This window comes from Pseudorca crassidens, chromosome 2, assembly GCF_039906515.1.
Source record: "Pseudorca crassidens isolate mPseCra1 chromosome 2, mPseCra1.hap1, whole genome shotgun sequence".
NCBI lineage: Eukaryota > Metazoa > Chordata > Mammalia > Artiodactyla > Delphinidae > Pseudorca > Pseudorca crassidens.
Genome location: NC_090297.1, coordinates 149746035 through 149762698, shown reverse-complemented (window position 1 = coordinate 149762698; position 16664 = coordinate 149746035). Strand labels below are relative to the sequence as shown.

General features: G+C 49.7%; 1 protein-coding gene across 10 annotated transcripts in view; it reads left to right on the top strand.

Annotated features, from left to right (window-relative positions):
- Positions 1-13369, top strand: part of SRGAP2 (SLIT-ROBO Rho GTPase activating protein 2) — a 238155-nt gene extending 224786 nt beyond the window's left edge. For 2 of the 10 annotated variants that reach the window (XM_067729188.1, XM_067729187.1), the window contains exons 20-24: positions 1874-2054; positions 3538-3684; positions 6930-6968; positions 7181-7505; positions 9617-13369. In XM_067729188.1, coding sequence (XP_067585289.1) covers positions 1874-2054; positions 3538-3684; positions 6930-6968; positions 7181-7505; positions 9617-10000 — 1076 coding nt within the window. In that variant the 3' untranslated portion in view covers positions 10001-13369. The other 8 variants (XM_067729190.1, XM_067729189.1, XM_067729191.1 and 5 more) reach the window with 7 other exon arrangements.
- Positions 13370-16664: the final 3295 nt, after the last annotated feature.

Genomic DNA, 16664 nt, shown 5'->3' with positions numbered 1-16664 from the left:
CTGTATTAAACCAGAGGTGAAGAGCTAGACCTTAGCCCTTCATCCTTCACCCTTCTCGCCCCACCTCACTGCGCCTCATCCACCTCCCAGCTCTTTGTCTCATCTGGCTGTCTCACCAGCATACTGTCAGTCCCTTGTCATGGCCCAGACTCCTGCCAGGTAGCTGGAGACCAAAGGGAAGGAGAGCTCATTTGAAAAACAGAGGGCCCAGGGAATAGTGAAGCTGGGTGCCAAGAACCCGGCAGAAGCAAGTCAGAGGGGGATGGGAACCAGGATGCAGAAACCACATGCTCTCACGCCTGCCGACTGGAAAAATTGACCCTTTCCAAAGCACAGACATGCGCTGCGCAGCCTGGCGTGTGTGCGTTGAGAGCTGGAATGCGCAGCTGTCGTCCGTGGGCCTCGGCGGTGCCCATGATTTATTAGGGTCTGTCCAGCCAGCACATTCCCCCTCCTGCCAACAGTTCTACACCTCCATTTCTGGATCGCTTGGGCTCTGGAAGTCTCAGCAGCTGACAAGGGGCCTCAGAATTTTCTGGGCACAAGAACAAAATGGCACAGGCTGCAGTGTTCCCTGCTCCCTGCCTTGCTATGAATTCTGCAATCCTAGGCCAGCGTTTAAAGGAGAAAAAGAAATTAGGATTGCTGATTTGGCTCTTAAGGTCAGATGGATCAATATGATAATTTACCACACAATGGGAAGGGATTTGGTGAACCAGGGAAATTCGTATTTGATTAGAGCCTGCGTGTGCCCAGCACTACTAGAGGCTGTATATGTCTTATCTCTTAATCCCTAGTGAAATTGATATAGCTGCTATTTAATAGTTAAGAAAACTGAGGCCAGAGAGGTCGAGTGACAAACCCGCAGCTGTATGGAACTGACATTGGGATATTTAGACAGGCCCCCTGTAGTGAAGTCCCCAGCCCTGCCCATTCAGGAGCAGACCCACCTGCCCTGGCTGTCTAGGCATAGTCTTGTTTGTAAGTAGCCTTTCTCTCCACTACTCAGAATATCTGATTTTAACCCTGGGTTCCTGATTTGTGGGAGCCTTCTTTTTGCTCTCTGACCTCTACCTGCGGCCCAGAACAGATAATGACAACGATGACAGTAATAACAGTAGCTGACACGTATGTAGCACTTACTGTGGGCCCACACAGTTCTGAGCACTTTTACAAATTGTTATTTGTTGACTCCTCATACCAACTTCCTGAAAAAGGCACTATTATTATCCTCATTTTATAGATGAGGAAACAGAAGCATACACAAAAGTAAAAATACATTGCCTTTGCACACCCCTTTTAATTTTTCAAATCACTTACATGTGCATTTTTCCATGTATTGACCACAACATATATTTCCATATTTTGCTCCTTGGAAAGTTGATTGGGCAAGTTATTTTCTCTTTATAGCAACTAAAAGCTCATGTTCTAGTAGGGAGAGTGGATAATGTAAATAAGTTATTCAAAGTACAATATGTTAAGTGTTCTAAATTAATGGAGTTATTTTACAGTCAGAAAGGAAGTAATGCTTACAAGTACAGTATGGCATAAAGAGCTATGGGAACACCAAGGAAGTTACTAGAGGAAGCAGGTGATGTTTGAGTTGTGATTCAATGTGTTTCATCAGGCAGGTGACAGAGAGAGATTCAGGTGGAGGGAACAGCATAAGCAAAGGCAAGGAAGAGCATACAAGTGCTTTCAGGGGTTTGCACAGTCTGCATGGGAATACCTGCTTTATAGATCATCCGTGACTTATTTTCACACTAGGTTATCTTCCCACCACTGTAAGTTCAGCTAACTGGGCTCTTCTGCCCAGTTTCCTGAGTCTGTGAGTCCCAACAGCATGTGTTTCCTTCTTTTCCACCCCTCTCAGAGTGTGAGCCCATCGAGGCCATTGCCAAGTTTGACTACGTGGGCCGGACAGCCCGAGAGCTGTCCTTCAAGAAGGGGGCATCCCTGCTGCTCTACCAGCGGGCTTCCGACGACTGGTGGGAAGGCCGGCACAATGGCATCGACGGACTCATCCCCCATCAGTACATCGTGGTCCAAGACACGTACGTTAGGCCCCCTGCACCTTTAGGGGTCCCTGGCCGCACTGTGGGAGTGAGACTTTATTTCTGGAGCCCAGGAGGATGAGGGAGACCAACCCCTAGGGGGCGCCGACACAGTCCTGAAGTGTCGTGGTTCCTTTGAAGGGCCCCCAGACTCAGAGACTGAGTGGAGAATTGTTTTTTCATCTCTCCACTCTCTACTCCCCCGCCAATCACATCTCCACCACCCTCCCCCACCCCCAGTCATTCTAGAAACTTGCCAGCCAGCACTCATCCACATTTATACCTGATGAGTGATAATGAGGGGTTATTATTTGACCACTTATATTTCCTTTCTGGAAAGATCAGGTTGGGAAAACATTTTGATTTCTCTGTCTTTTTTTTTAAACAACCTGATGGCGCTTTTCCACTTGCAAATGAAAATGTTGAGTTCATTTTCTAGTAGAAATCTAGCTTAAGCAGCCTTGTGGAAATAACCCAGTTCATTTAACCCAGATGAGGTTGACTTGGAGAAAGACAGGGGAGAGGAGGGGAAAGGATGTCGGGGAACAAAGGGAACATGGACTGGTTCCAGAGAGACTTCATCACACGGGCTGTAGGTTGGTTCCTGCTCTTTGAAGCAATGTCTTTGCATCAGGAAGGCTTTTCCCCGTGGCCCCTCAAATCTGCCTCCCTGCCCCATTGCCCTGCCTCTGATCCCGACTCCCTCCCCTTGGATACGATGCTGTCAGTGTTTTTAGTCCTTCCCTTAATATTATTTTTTAAAGGTTGATATCCTGAATGAGTCTGCACCCTCTCAGCCTCTCCCCAGCTCGTTCTGCGGGGAAATCCTCCCTCTGTTGATAACATCGCATACCTGGTGGCCATCTGTGCGTGGACCCTCCCAAATTTAGCATTATGACTTCACTCCAGGACCGAGAGAAGACGAATTGTGGGGGAGAAGGGGCTTTCTTTGTCATCAGTAGCCAGAGGGGCCGGGAGAGCCGTGGAGAGACCTGGGACCGGCTTGGACGCTCTAAGCAGGGCTAGATGCGCTACGACAGAGTGTGGCAGTGTCCTGCCTCAAGGCCGGCATCTCCAGAGCCATGGCAGAGCTGACTGCCGTTGCCCAGCTGTGCTCGGGACCTGAGCACATAAACGGCCACCTGGACCTCCTGCAGGAGGTGGCCCCGGCACAGCTGCCCCGGGAAAGCAGCGAGGGGTAGAAGGCAGACACCTCGAATCCAGGAGTCCCCTAGCCCAGCTTTCGGAGGATCTGAGGACCCCGCAGAACTCAGCAGGATTATTTATCTTTATTTAAATGACCCTCCAAAGGCCCGTAGCTTTCCTTGCCTCCGCTCCCAGAGCCCAGCCAGGTGTCGCTGCTGCCTCAGAACCATTGTGGGGTCGCGTGTGTGTCGGGGGGGCCATCTTGCCGATTTAACACTGCTTTTTGTGTTGTTGTTGTTTTCCCCTCCTCCCTGCCTGCCTGCCCCTTCTCCCCCAGCGAGGACGGTGTCGTGGAGAGGTCCAGCCCCAAGTCTGAGATTGAGGTCATTTCTGAGCCACCTGAAGAAAAGGTGACAGCCAGAGCGGGGGCCAGCTGTCCCAGTGGGGGTCATGTAGCCGATATTTATCTTGCAAACATCAACAAGTAAGCTCTGCTTTTCATTTTCTGCTCCCCTGAATGACTTGCGACACCCTGCCTCACCCTCTGGCCTAACCGCCCTCTCCATCCCTGTGCTGCATCCCCCCACTTCCCGGCCCGACAGCTTGCATGTGCTCGTGGCTGCTCCAAGGTGGACAGGGCCAAGGAAGCATCCACAGGCCTCGTCAGCAGGCCCAGGTCTCCGGCTAGCGGCCGTCACGCTAAGGACGGGTGTGCCCCTCTGTCCCTGCAGCGTCTGTCCGCTCAGACTTCCTGGCCATCTGACTGCTGAAAATTTGGCCAAAGCTGTAGTCACTTCACGTAACTTGGTTTTGTACTGTTTCTCAGAGGTGCCTTCTCTTTTCCAATTCTGACTCAAATAATAATCTTTGATGTCTTCCTTGGCCCTTGTCTGTCCAAAGATCCAAAGTCTCGTGCATCTTCTACCAGGTTCATGTCACCCTAGATGGTTTATTTAGATATCACATGTCTGTTTCTCCCTCATCCTGCATTCGCTCCCCTGGAGGAAAGGCGACCACTACCCCCACCAACCCCCACAAGGAAAGCTTTGTCCTGAGCTCTTTCTTCACTGTCTAACCCCCCAGCTCCCTTTTCTCTTGCCCTTTCACACCAGTAGAAATAATTTGCCATTTTTCCCCCTATTGCTTTGGCCCTGTGTATTATCCTTCCCTGTTAGTCCCTTTGCAGATTCCCACTTCTGTCCAGCATGCTCGTAACTGTGCCCCCCAGCTTTCACAGTGGCTGTTAGCAACATCCTGGGGTTTTAACTCCACCCACACCCGATCTGGCCGTCTAGAGGGATTCCACGCCTGTGTGCTGCTGCCTCCCCTAGAGACATTCAGGTTATTGGAGAACTAATCTCATCTCAAGGGGCCAGACACCAAGCCCCAAAGCCTACAGACCTCTTTCCGCCAGGCCCTGAACCTTGGCCCAGTGCCAGCAGGATGACAAGCCCCAGGGCGCTCCCGATGAATATGGATTGGAGATGATGTACAGTTTTTATTCCCCTCTGGCTTTGGAGGAATGAAATGATTTGCACATTGAAAACCTGTTAACCGTAGCCTCTGGACACTGAAACTGGAAGGAGAATAAAAGATGCTTGTTGTTTTTAAACTGCACCAGGTCGCCCAGATCTCTTGGCTTTTTTCCAACCAGACGGTAGCAGGGGGAGTGTTTGGGGCACATGGTTCTTTTCCATCTCTTTCACCCTCTACTTAGTAAAGTAGCTGATTCAGCGCACTTGGTCAGTGTAGTCACAATTTCAGTCAGACCGGTAAGAAAGATCGAGGATTTAATTTATTTCCCTCCAGCATAGTGTGCCCTGTTGGGGGGACCAGCTAGTAAAAAGTTAACTGTGGGCTGACATTTTCTTCATTATTTACAAGTCTACGTTAATTGTAAGCCTATAATCATAAGGTTGTAAGCCTGTAATTAACCCAGAAACCAAGGCGAGGTTGGTGGAGAGAGAGTTAGCTAATTAGTCGGGTACAGATTTTTAAGCCATCATGTATTTGTTGCCATTTGTACAAAGGAATTGTAGAGAGTAATACCTTGAATACTCAAAAGATGAACATCTGGTAGAAAGTCAAGGCGGTTCCCGTGAACTCCTTGGCTGGTGGTATCAAGATGGGGTCTTGGAGGATGTGGTCTGCCCAGACGCCAGCTGGTCCGTGGGGGAGCAGCCGCCCCCCGGGATGTCTTGCCCTTAGGACTGATCGGCCTTCGAGCCACGCCTCCTGCCCCACACAGCTCTCCTCCCGAGCTCCTTCTCTCTCCTGAGTACCCTGGGTTCTCTTCCACCCCTGGACCTTCACATCTGCTGTCTTCTCACCTGGTCGACTCTTCTCCCTTCGAGACTCAGTCCGAAAATTTCTTTTTAGGGAAGGCTTTCTGACACCCCTGAATTCCTCAGGGCTGAGTTAGGTGCCCTTATTCCGTATTCCCGAGGCAATCTCAGGACACAAGCTGCGCTTGGATCTCCCACCAGGCTGAGCTCCTTGAAACCAGGAACTCTGTCTTCCTCCCTCTATATCCCTGGGGCCTGGCCCACACCAGCCACTCCATAAATCTGCCTCATTAGCAGTTTGGGCCTTGTAAGTCAGCCCTCCTCACAAGAAGGAAAAAGGAAATCAGCAAGGAGTTATTAGGGTGCGGCCTCTCAGTTCAATTCCACACATTCACTGAGCGCCTCCTGTTGTGCCAGGTACGCCTGCCGCTTATTCAGGGACGAATAAGGTGATCCCTGGCCTCGGAGCTCACAGTCGGGCAAGGTGAATGCCACAGAGACAAGTCACTAAAAAGTGGTTCCATAGATGCACTGAAGGAGCAGAAGGGGGAGTGAAGTCTGCCTGCCCATGGGGGAGGGAGGTCAGAGAAGAATTTGCAGAAGAGGAAAAGTCATTTCAACTGGACCTTATAAGACTCTGCGAACATCCTTTATCCACTGGAGAGTGGCTGACCCCCAAGGCTAAAGCTGCCGAGCAGGCAGCCTCACGGAGTGGCTGCTGTGTGCCAAATCCCGAACCGGGCCCCGGGCGTGTATGATGAGGAAGACCTCCGCGGTGGCCCTGCCCCAAGGACCAGCTCCTTATCTTCAGGTCCTACCCCTTCCCTTCTTCCGTCCTCAACTCCCACCTCAGCCTCAGTGGCCCTTAGTATATTCAAGTTCAGAGCTGCCCAGCTGCCATCCCAAACCAGAAGTGTCATTGCCTCTTAGATTAGGTCCTATAGTATCTGATTCCAAGAGATAATGAAATTATTCAGCAGTGGGCAACACCCATATGAATAAGATTCTGTCAGACCATTTCATCTGAGAGCTTTAGTGGTCTGAAACAGATCGACTCAGAGCCAGGGTTCAGCCCAGTGCTGGGTGACTTAGGGTCACGTAGATGTATTTCCACCCTAGAAAATGCACAAACGTGACCCAAACTCTGCAGCATTGCAGCCTCTTGAAAAATATTCTGTTCCATATCTGCAGAATAAGCAGCAACAGCCTCTTGCCAAAGCCCAAAATAATTAGTCTTGTCAGTGGACTAAGAAACATGCTAAAATTTGGAAAAGTCAACTCTCCTCTTACCAGCAATTCCCTACCTCCTTGGTGATGGTGAGACTTTTTCTCCTACCTGGGGTCTGGGGCCTGCTTTCTGTGCAGACCAGGTAACGGAGGGTACCTTTTCATGAATCTGTCTCCCATTAGAAACTTTTGCTTAATCAGACATTTTTCCTGACAGCACCTTACATCTTGAGAACTCAAAGCCCACGACCACCAAGTAAGTATCTATTTCTCCTTTGCCCAGGTCGGGGGTGGCAGGGAGACAAAGACATGGAGAAAGCAAGGGAAGGTGACACAGGAGAGGACATGCTCTGTGTCCTCTCCTTCCAGAAGTCCCTGGGTACCAACATCTGCCCCTCTCTCACTCATCCTAGCTTCCTCGGAGCCAGGGCTCCCTGATCAAACCGCCCTTTCTGTTTGTCATTGAAGGCAAAGGAAGCGGCCAGAATCTGGGAGCATCCGGAAAACATTTCGGAGCGACGGCCATGGGCTGAGCAGTTCCCTGACTGATTCCGCCTCCCCGGGGGTAGGGGCAAGCTGCCGCCCATCTTCCCAGCCCATCCTGAGCCAGAGTCTCCCCAAGGAAGGGCCAGATAAGTGTTCCATCAGTGGGCATGGGAGTCTCAACTCCATCAGCCGTCACTCATCCCTGAAGAATCGGCTGGACAGTCCACAGATCCGGAAGACGGTGACAGCAGGCAGGTCAAAAAGCTTCAATAACCACCGGCCCATGGACCCTGAGGTCATTGCACAGGTAACTGGGGGCTCTTGGACAAATAGCTACTACAAGTCTACACTTGTCACTGCTGCTTAGTGCAGCCCATGCTCATTATGACGGCACTTGAAAGAGAACGGTACCTTATACACGGAGTTCAGGGACTGTTAGACATCTAGACCCGATAAGATGGCTTTCCAAGAAATTTGCCGATCCCTCTCTCCCCAAAAAGAACTTGAAGACAAAATAAAAGAAGGCAGGCTTCTTGCTCATATATGGGCTATTTGCAAGCCTGTTGTAATTTTTAAAGCCAGTAGTTACAGATTGAGTGTTTCTGATAGAATCCATTCAGCCCAATTTTGAGTCTTGAGACCCTGGTAGATTTCAGCGAAGCTGCCCGAGTGGTGAGGCTCAGAGGTCGTTCTGGCCACATTTTCATATCAATGTGCCATTCCCATCATCCCTGAGGCTAATCTCTGGTCCCTAGTGATAGATCAATGATCAATCAACAATCTGCTCCTGGTTGTGAAGGCCCCAAATTACTCTGCCACTGCGCACTCCGGTCCCAGAAAGGTTTCCAGCCCAAGCCTCCAGAGGCAGTGGAGATGAGCTCCCTTGCTTGCTACAGGGTCTTCCTTCCATGTATGCATCACACTGACGAGTCTCTGTTTTCCATGAAATATTAGAGATCCAACCCCACCTCTAAAAATACGACTCTCGGGGCCACTCCAAGCAGTTCACTCAGACGTCTCTCCCAACTCTATAATTTTCATTAGACCAGGTAGGAACTAAAGGCTCATCGTTGCCCTTTTATGTCTCAACTGAGTTGAGATTCTCCTCACCCCAACTTCAGGGTAGAGGCTGGGTGTGGCCTCTGTTGGCTTAATCGCAGTGCTCTGCTTAGGGATGGTGTACCTGGCAAGCACAGTATTAAGCTACAGGCCTGAGATGTCTTGCTTTGCTAGCCTTCTGTTTCTGTGCCTCTCCTTAAGCTCTTGGCTGCAATCTGCCTTGCACCACGGGAATCCTCCCAGCTCCCTCTTTGGCCAGGTGTTAGGAACGTTGGAATAGCTACATAACTGGGACAGACCCTAGCTGCAGAGCGGGACTGAGGAGGGAGATGGAGTTCTTTCTGCACAATTTTAAGGTTTGAGAACATCAGAGGGATGAGTGAAATTGAACCACTCTCAGCAGAAAGCATGGATTACCCTGTAGGGCAAAGAAGCCTTAACCAGGGGCCTTTGCCTGAAACATGCAGTCTTTCCACGTGAGTTTGATCCCAAGGGAGGAGCCCTGCGGTGGTTTGGGAGTGCTAGACACAGTGTGTGGAGAGGTGGGGAGGGATCTGGGAGGTCTCCCTGGGAGGCAGCTGGCTGCATACAAAGGGTCTTTGGTTCTGCCTTGAGCCCCTGAGCTAAGCCTGCTGTTTCCTAAGATCTGGAGTATTCCACTGTGAAACTCAATGGAGATTCACCTATGTGGGCTCTGGCTCCCCCTCCTGGTCACTCCTTGGTCCCCTCTTATGGTGATGGGTGGAAGGAAATGGCTTCATCAAGATGAGCACTCTGGATGGGGTGGAGCGGGGGCAGGGGTGGGGGGGTGTCCTGATGGATCCTCAGGGCCAGGGCTCTTGAACCTTCCCTCAGTCCTTGAGGAGGAAGGACTAACCCTCTTAACCTTTGGCCTTTAAAGTCCAAGATAACAAAGATCATACTTCATCTGTACCACTTTTTTAAAAAATTGTTTATTATGTACAGTTTCAAACAAACGTAGAATATGAATCCCATGTACTCATGACCAAACTCCTGGCCACCCTTAGTTCATCCACCTTTCCTGTCCCTGCTGGATTACATGTCATCTCATCCATAGATACATTCATGCGTGTGTCTAAAACCTGAGGGCTCTATTTAAAAAGCATCTCAACCACTCTGTCTAAAGGATAAAAAAAAAACCCTCATGAGAACGCAAGTCCTTTTGCCCCCCTTCCCTCCCATTCTGAACATCCAGATGTTCAAAGATTTTGGCCAAATAAAATCATCTGGACATCTCCTTACAGTCGGTTTCTCCATGATTTGGCCCAGGTTGTTGAAATAGGACCCTGGGGGCTTCTCCCTACGTGAGCCTCACTCTCTCCTTTCTCCTGTCCGCAGGATATTGAGGCGACCATGAACTCTGCCCTGAACGAGCTGCGGGAGCTAGAACGGCAGAGCAGCGTCAAGCACACCCCGGACGTGGTTCTGGACACCTTGGAGCCCCTCAAGACCTCCCCTGTGGTGGCCCCCACATCGGAGCCCTCCAGTCCCCTGCACACTCAGCTCCTCAAGGACCCTGAGCCCACCTTCCAGCGTAGCGCCAGCACTGCTGGGGACATCGCCTGCGCCTTCCGGCCTGTCAAGTCTGTCAAGATGGCGGCCCCAGTCAAGCCACCAGCCACACGGCCCAAGCCCACTGTCTTCCCCAAAACAAATGCCACTAGCCCCGGTGTCAACTCCTCTGCCTCCCCACAGTCCACTGACAAGTCTTGTACTGTCTGAGGGATGTAATTTAATTGTTCTAGACAAGGGGACTGGAGGGACTGACTGTTATTAAAATCTTCCTATTTAACTAGCTTGGGGACTTCAGTTGAAAATTAGGTTCTAAGTTGTTCTTGCAGGAATTAGCCTCCCCATCACCCAAAACCTTGAGAATGAAGCCCTCGTTATCGCCCAGCCCTCCCCCACCCTTCCCGCTACCTTCTGCTTCCCCCCGTTGTCGTAATCCAGCCAGCTACAGTACATACTGTTCTTAGGTTAGCCAGAGGTAGGTTTCTCCATTATCAGGTCACTGTGAAATCTGGCAAGGCAAGTCACAGGGCCGTGGGCTGAAGTCTCAGTCCCCTCAGACACAAGGGATGCCTAACCAGATGGCTGGCTGCTGACGGCCAGCTCTCAGTGGCATCTTGTTTTGGGTACTGATCATAGAGAATCATATACAGTTCATTCTCTGTTTTACACACACACACACACACACACACACACACACACACACACACACACACACACACACACACACACACACACACACACACACACACACACACACACACACACACACACACACACACACACACACACACACACACACACACACACACACACACACACACACACACACACACACACACACACACACACACACACACACACACACACCTTTTTCTAGTCTCTGGCATGTGTAGCCTCTCCTGGTCCTAGATAGACTGGTCTCTTTGTAAGCTATTGTGGCAGTTCACACAGGAGCCACCAGGGGTCTCTGTTTCCGTTACAAATCTCAACTCTGTCTGGGCCAGAGAACCTAGCCTTTGACTCTCTCCACCGTGTGAAATTTAGCAGGATGGGACTCAATCCTGTAAACTGTTTGGGGTTGGGGGCTTTCTCTCTGTCTTCTTTCTATTGGTGTGAATTGATCATTGGTGTTTGCTTTTGCTCTCCTCCATTGTCTGGAACTATAACCCAATCTTCTTACAGAACTTCTAAAGTTTTTCTGAATGTATAGACATTTCTCGGGTTCCTATCTTTGTCTCTGATGTACCGTTTTCCATTTAAGACATTTTCCTGTATAAGACAGTTTTATAGTTGGTTGCTTTTAGGGTAAAGAGGCTTAAGACAGTTTTATTGTGTTTTTGGCAGGTTTGGAAAAGGTAAGAAATGGGTCCTTCCTCCCACTTTTTTGGGTACTTAAGACATAAAATTCATAATCCTATTAAAAATTAAATTCAGCTTTGCTAATCCTAAAATTGTTCCCAAATGAAAATGTATTCTAAGTTTATCCCCTAGTTGGGTTATTCCACAAGGCCTCTCTTCAGGGACCAGCGGGGGCTTAGGGAGCTCTAGTTAGATTAAAGAGAGACATTGCTCCTTAAAACTGGTCTTCAGGGGCTTCCCTGGTGGCACAGTGGTTGGGAGTCCCTGCCAATGCAGGGAACACGGGTTCGTGCCCCGGTCCGGGGGTTCCCACATGCTGCGGACCGGCTGGGCCCGTGAGCCATGGCCGCTGAGCCTGCGCGTCCGGAGCCTGTGCTCCGCAACGGGAGAGGCCACAACAGTGAGAGGACCGCGTACTGCAAAAAAAAAAAAAAAAAAAAACTGGTCTTCATTTATCCAGACAAGCACAACTAAGAGAACTCTTCGCCCCACGGGCTTTAAAGTCTTTCCAAGGCCCGAATCTAAGAAAATCAAAAATTGGATGCTGAATATTTTGGCCTTCCTTCGGCTATTTTTCTGGTTCACCTCCAAAAAGCAAAAATAATACCCTTGTCTGCTTTAATTTGCTTTCCAAATCTGGTGCCCATGGTCCCAGCTCCCCTAACATCATGCTATCGCAGGAGGACCAGGGCTGGGGACAGTTAAACCCCAGGCTCATGGGTCTCAGACAACTACTTGAGTTAAAGTTGAAACTCATTCCTCTTCTCTGTTTTCTGGTTTTAAAGCTGTGCTTTTTGCCTTATTTTCCACAGTTTAGGAGAGATAGCGGGTTGCCGTTCAGATAGGAAAATCTGAACTTTCTTATCTTTGGCCCAGAAAATGCTCTTCAGACCAACATTTTGAAGTTGGTAGTTGGCTCTATGGAAAGCGGTAGGATTTTCCTCCTTTTGTGTGAAGGAAAAGAGAAGCTTTGTAGGAAGTTGCTAGTTAGAAAAGTAGCCTGCAACACCAGGAAAACCATCCCAAGAGCCAGGAGGGAGAGATGAAGAACTCCTTCAGTGCGTGTGTCAACCTGTGAGAGGCAACCCACAGTCCTCCGCATTCTTGGCTTTTGTTGATCTGTTTAGTGGCCTGTCCTTGTCTGTCACCTGGACTTACACAGGTCCTGAGCCAATAGGGGCCTTTCATACCCAAGGATCTGTTTCCTTGCTGGAAATGAAACCCTACCCTTCACTTGACATTCCTTTTGATCCAACTGGTCAAAATTGGTGCCCATACCTGCCCTTTTCCTCTTTTTCCGGCACATCCTTCTCTAAGAAAGGAAAGGCAAAGCTCCTTAATGACAACACCTTGGGCCTGTTCTGTTGCTCCTGCCTTGTTTCTCTTTCAGCCCTGTACATGACTTGCATTCACCATCCCCTCGGTCAGTGTCCATCTGCTGATTTGCATCATGAACTGGACAGTGTGTGAGAGGTCACCTGCTACCCCCGCTCTGGGAGCCGAGTTGTCTTCCCCTCTCTGGTGCTCCTGAAACCTGTGAGATGGTCCTGTCCAGAGGACTAGGAACCCTAGGAGGAGAGTCCTTCTCGGCAGAGCTCCTTGCAATCAACTGGAATCGAGGTTGCACACTGTGATTTTTACACCGAAAAGCCAAACGGAGCTGGCCACCCAGGGCCTAGGGAGACCAGTCTTCCTCGGATATGCTTCCTAAACCAGCATGATGCTTTGAAGAACCCCAATCTGCCCCTGGAGGCACGGATCCTTTTCCCGGTGTGGACTCTGATGGTCAATCTTTGGGAAGCAGAGGTGGGGCGGGGCTACCAGCATCCCAATTTGGAAAAGAGAGGAGTTTGCAGCCAGCCGCCTGTAAACTGGAAACACTGGTCTCAGCCAACCTCCTCAGGGTGCCCTGGTTTCTCCCCAAAGAGATGAGAGATGATGCCAGCAACAGGATGAACAGACCACTGGAAGGGCTGGTGTATATGTACTTCACGTTCAGAAGAGAAGTTAGATCTTCCAGGGAATTGCAATTTTGTGGCGTCTGACTTGTATGTCACGTTTGTGTAAAATGGTATATTCTTTAAAATAGTGTTGATAACTGGAATATTGTATGTATGCTTGGAGATGCTTTGTGTGAACCTAAGACTGTCACTCAACAGATGTTGGATTGGGGAAAATCCAAAGCACAACTTCGAAATAAAATACGTTTTTAGGTTTCGATGCTGCAGTTTATATCCTTTCTCCACTCCCTGAAATCTCCAATCCAGGAGTCCCGCTGCCCAGGAGGGATTTTGATTCGTCTGTGGTTACGGAGCCCTGCCTGGCAACAGAAGGAGAGTTGGGGTGACCTCAGGAGCCAACCATCTTCTCCCTCCCCCAGCAAGACAACAGCAGAGGTGCATTTAGAATGTGGATTCCCCCCCCCCACCCCAGCATTTTCCTTTAGCCCATGTGTGGAACCTAAGGGATTGTGTAGCAAGTCTTCCCGCTCACCATTGGGCAGTCTGTTGCCATGAGAACCATTTCCTCCACAGAATCCACCTCCCCTGTTTTCAGTGAGGACTGTTCTCATTTCTGTCACTAGTCAGATTTCCCCATTTGCAGGAACAGAGCCTGTGCAGTTGCTTGGAAGCTTTGTCAGCCACAACTGAGGGTGACTGAAGGTTTTAGTTCCTCCACAAGCAAAGCCCTGGGTCATTCTGCCCTTGGCAGCCCCCTGCCTCTGGAAGAAGAGCTTACCCATGTGTTTGTGCTGTGGGTGTTGAGTACGGGGGTGGGGTGGGAGCATACCGAAAATGCTTTCTCTCCCTTAGATTTTGATTCTAGCAGATCATATATTCAAGGGTGAAGTTATTCAAAGGTGATCGTTTGAAATGCATCCTGGAGCCCCTAGGGCCCACACTTATGTTTCGTGGGCTTATTCTAATACCAGAGGCCCCTGGGTGGATCAAATCTCTCATGCCCAATGTTCAATGGTAATACAAGGAATCCTACCCCAGACACGTTACATCCTCTCCTTAGGTTTGCCATTGCCATCTGTTATTTGTATACTTTTTATTCGACTTTCTCATGCCCTTCTAATGTGTCATCTTTTCTCCCTCCCTCACTTTATGGTAGAGCTCTAGCTTGATCTTCTCTTGCTGGTCCCTTGGTCTTAGCTAAGTCAAAGCTGAGGCTCTTCTGCCGCCCTGTGCTGTGGAATGTAGGTGACGAGCTGTGAGATGGAGCTAGTGCTTAAGCTGTGAACAGAGGACCCAAAATCCTTTTCAGAGAGTCCTAAGGCAAAGGCGGGCTATCCTTTCGGGGTACTCTTAACTCATCTCATATATTCTGATGGGAGCTTGACGGAAACCAGTGACAGTCAAAACAGACCCATTCAATCCAGATAGAAACCAAAAAAGGAGACCGGGTGGGTCTGAATTTAGGAAACGGTCTTCATGATGATCTAACCTAAATGTTTCTATCCATAGGCATATGAAGCTTCCTTTTACTCAGGAGTTAGAAACCCTGGCATATTACGTATGCCAAAGACTCATTCGTTAGTCAGTTTAAGCCTGACCGTGTGCCAAGCACTGTCGTATAGTATTGAACAGAGGAACAGATAATGGAGCTTTCTGGTTTCAGGGAGAACAGATAAATAAGCAAAATAGTGTTACTCTAAAAATGAAACGATATAATAAGGTAGTGAGTGCCTGGGGGAAGAGGTAGTACAGTTAGTCAAGAATTCTGCTTGGCCTGGTAAAGTTGAGATGACTATTAGACATCCAAGTGGAAATATCAAGTAAACTCTTGGATATATGAATATGGAGTTTGTGGACAGATCATACCTGAAAACAAATTTAGGAGCTATTGCATTATAGATGTATTCAAACTATGAGATCCCCAGGAAGAATATACAAATGGAAAAAAAGAGAAGGTCCCAATAATTAGAAATCCAGTGAAGAAGCAGCCAGCAAAGAGGGCAGACGGAGCGAGTGACAGAGGTAGGTGTCTGGGAGAGTCACAGAACCCGGAGAAGGGAATGTTTCAACAAGGAGGATCGGCTGGCAGATGCCCGTGGGGTAAGATGAGGCCAGTGAAGAAAGGTCACCCTTGTCAATAGCACTTGCCATACAGGGGAAATGAGCTGACTGGAGTGAGTTGGGCAGCACGTGGGAAGGGGGAGTCAAACTCCTGGCAGCTCATTCAAAGGCTTTGCTTTGAATGGGGAGCATCAAAAGGGGTCAAGGGCCCAGGTTTCTCTTTTTACAATGGACAATATTGAGGCATGTTTTCTCAAGGGCAGGACCCAGTAGAAAGAGGGTGAGATCACAGAGCATAGATGCAAGGGCCAGCAAAGGCTAGAGAGGAGGCGCTTCCTCACTTCCTCCATCTCAGGGGAGGGAAGATGAGGGAGTTCCTTCTTGATCGCTTCTTTTATTTCAGCGGAATTAATTGCAAATCCTTTAGCTGAGAGCGTGGGAGGGAATGGTGAGTAGGAGGTTTGAAGGGTTAAGACAATGAGTGAAATGCTCACTTTCCCATACCAAGAAAGACAGTACACAGTGGCCTGGTGCTGCACCCACTGCATCTCTTCCCGCTGCCTGGGGGTGGTGCCAGGTCTGGCTGCAGTGTCTGTTCCTGCTTCCGCACCCAAAGCTCCTGGCCAGAGCCGACCTGTGAAGGGGGCAAGGAGCAAGTTTCCAAGACCTCAACACTCAGCCCTTCAAAAATGCCTGGGCACGCTGAGTACACACTGCCCACCTCTTCCACACACCTACTGGCCCTTGTCCTTCTCTCCCCTCTTCTTTAAGGCACTGGACAGGTAAGGCAGCTGTGACAAACAGGCTCAAGCCACGTAGGGGCAGAAAAGGCACCTAGTATTTATTCAGGACCTACTGGGTAGCAGGCACTGCATCTCATTTTGGTTTTGCACCAAGTCAATGAGAAAGGTTGAGTGACTTTCTCAAGTCAGGACTCAGACCTCTGACTGTAAAGCCCTGCCCTTCCTAGGACACCACTTGGCCTCCCTCTGGAGAAGGCAGATGTGAGCTTTCTCCCTGACAGCTGCCATCAAAGACCGCCCCCCACCCCTCCCCGTGCCTCTGGTCCTAGCGCTACCTCTGAATTGTCACTTCTATTTCTATGAGTCCTCAGAGCCACTCAGGAAAATGCGGTGAGGCCTCTTATAGGCGTCCTCTTCCCCTCAGGAGCCTGCCAGGCTCCTGTACCTCCTCAGATGAAACAACGGACATGCTGCCCAGCTCGGGCCAGCAGCTCAAAACCACAGGCAAGACATTCATTCCTTTTGTCCACAAGAGGATGTGACCTCACAGAGGATGCCCAGCGAAACTTGGTCTGTCACCACACAGCAGCTCACTGCCCACCTTGTACTTCTGAGCCTGTGCATGTGTCCCCACGACCTGGGATGCCATACCTCTGACCCCCTCTTCTCTGCCCAGCTCCCCTCCCTCCAAAGTCTGGTTGAGTATCTTTTCTTCTTGCAAGCCCTTCTTGGTCATCAGCTGCCCCTCCC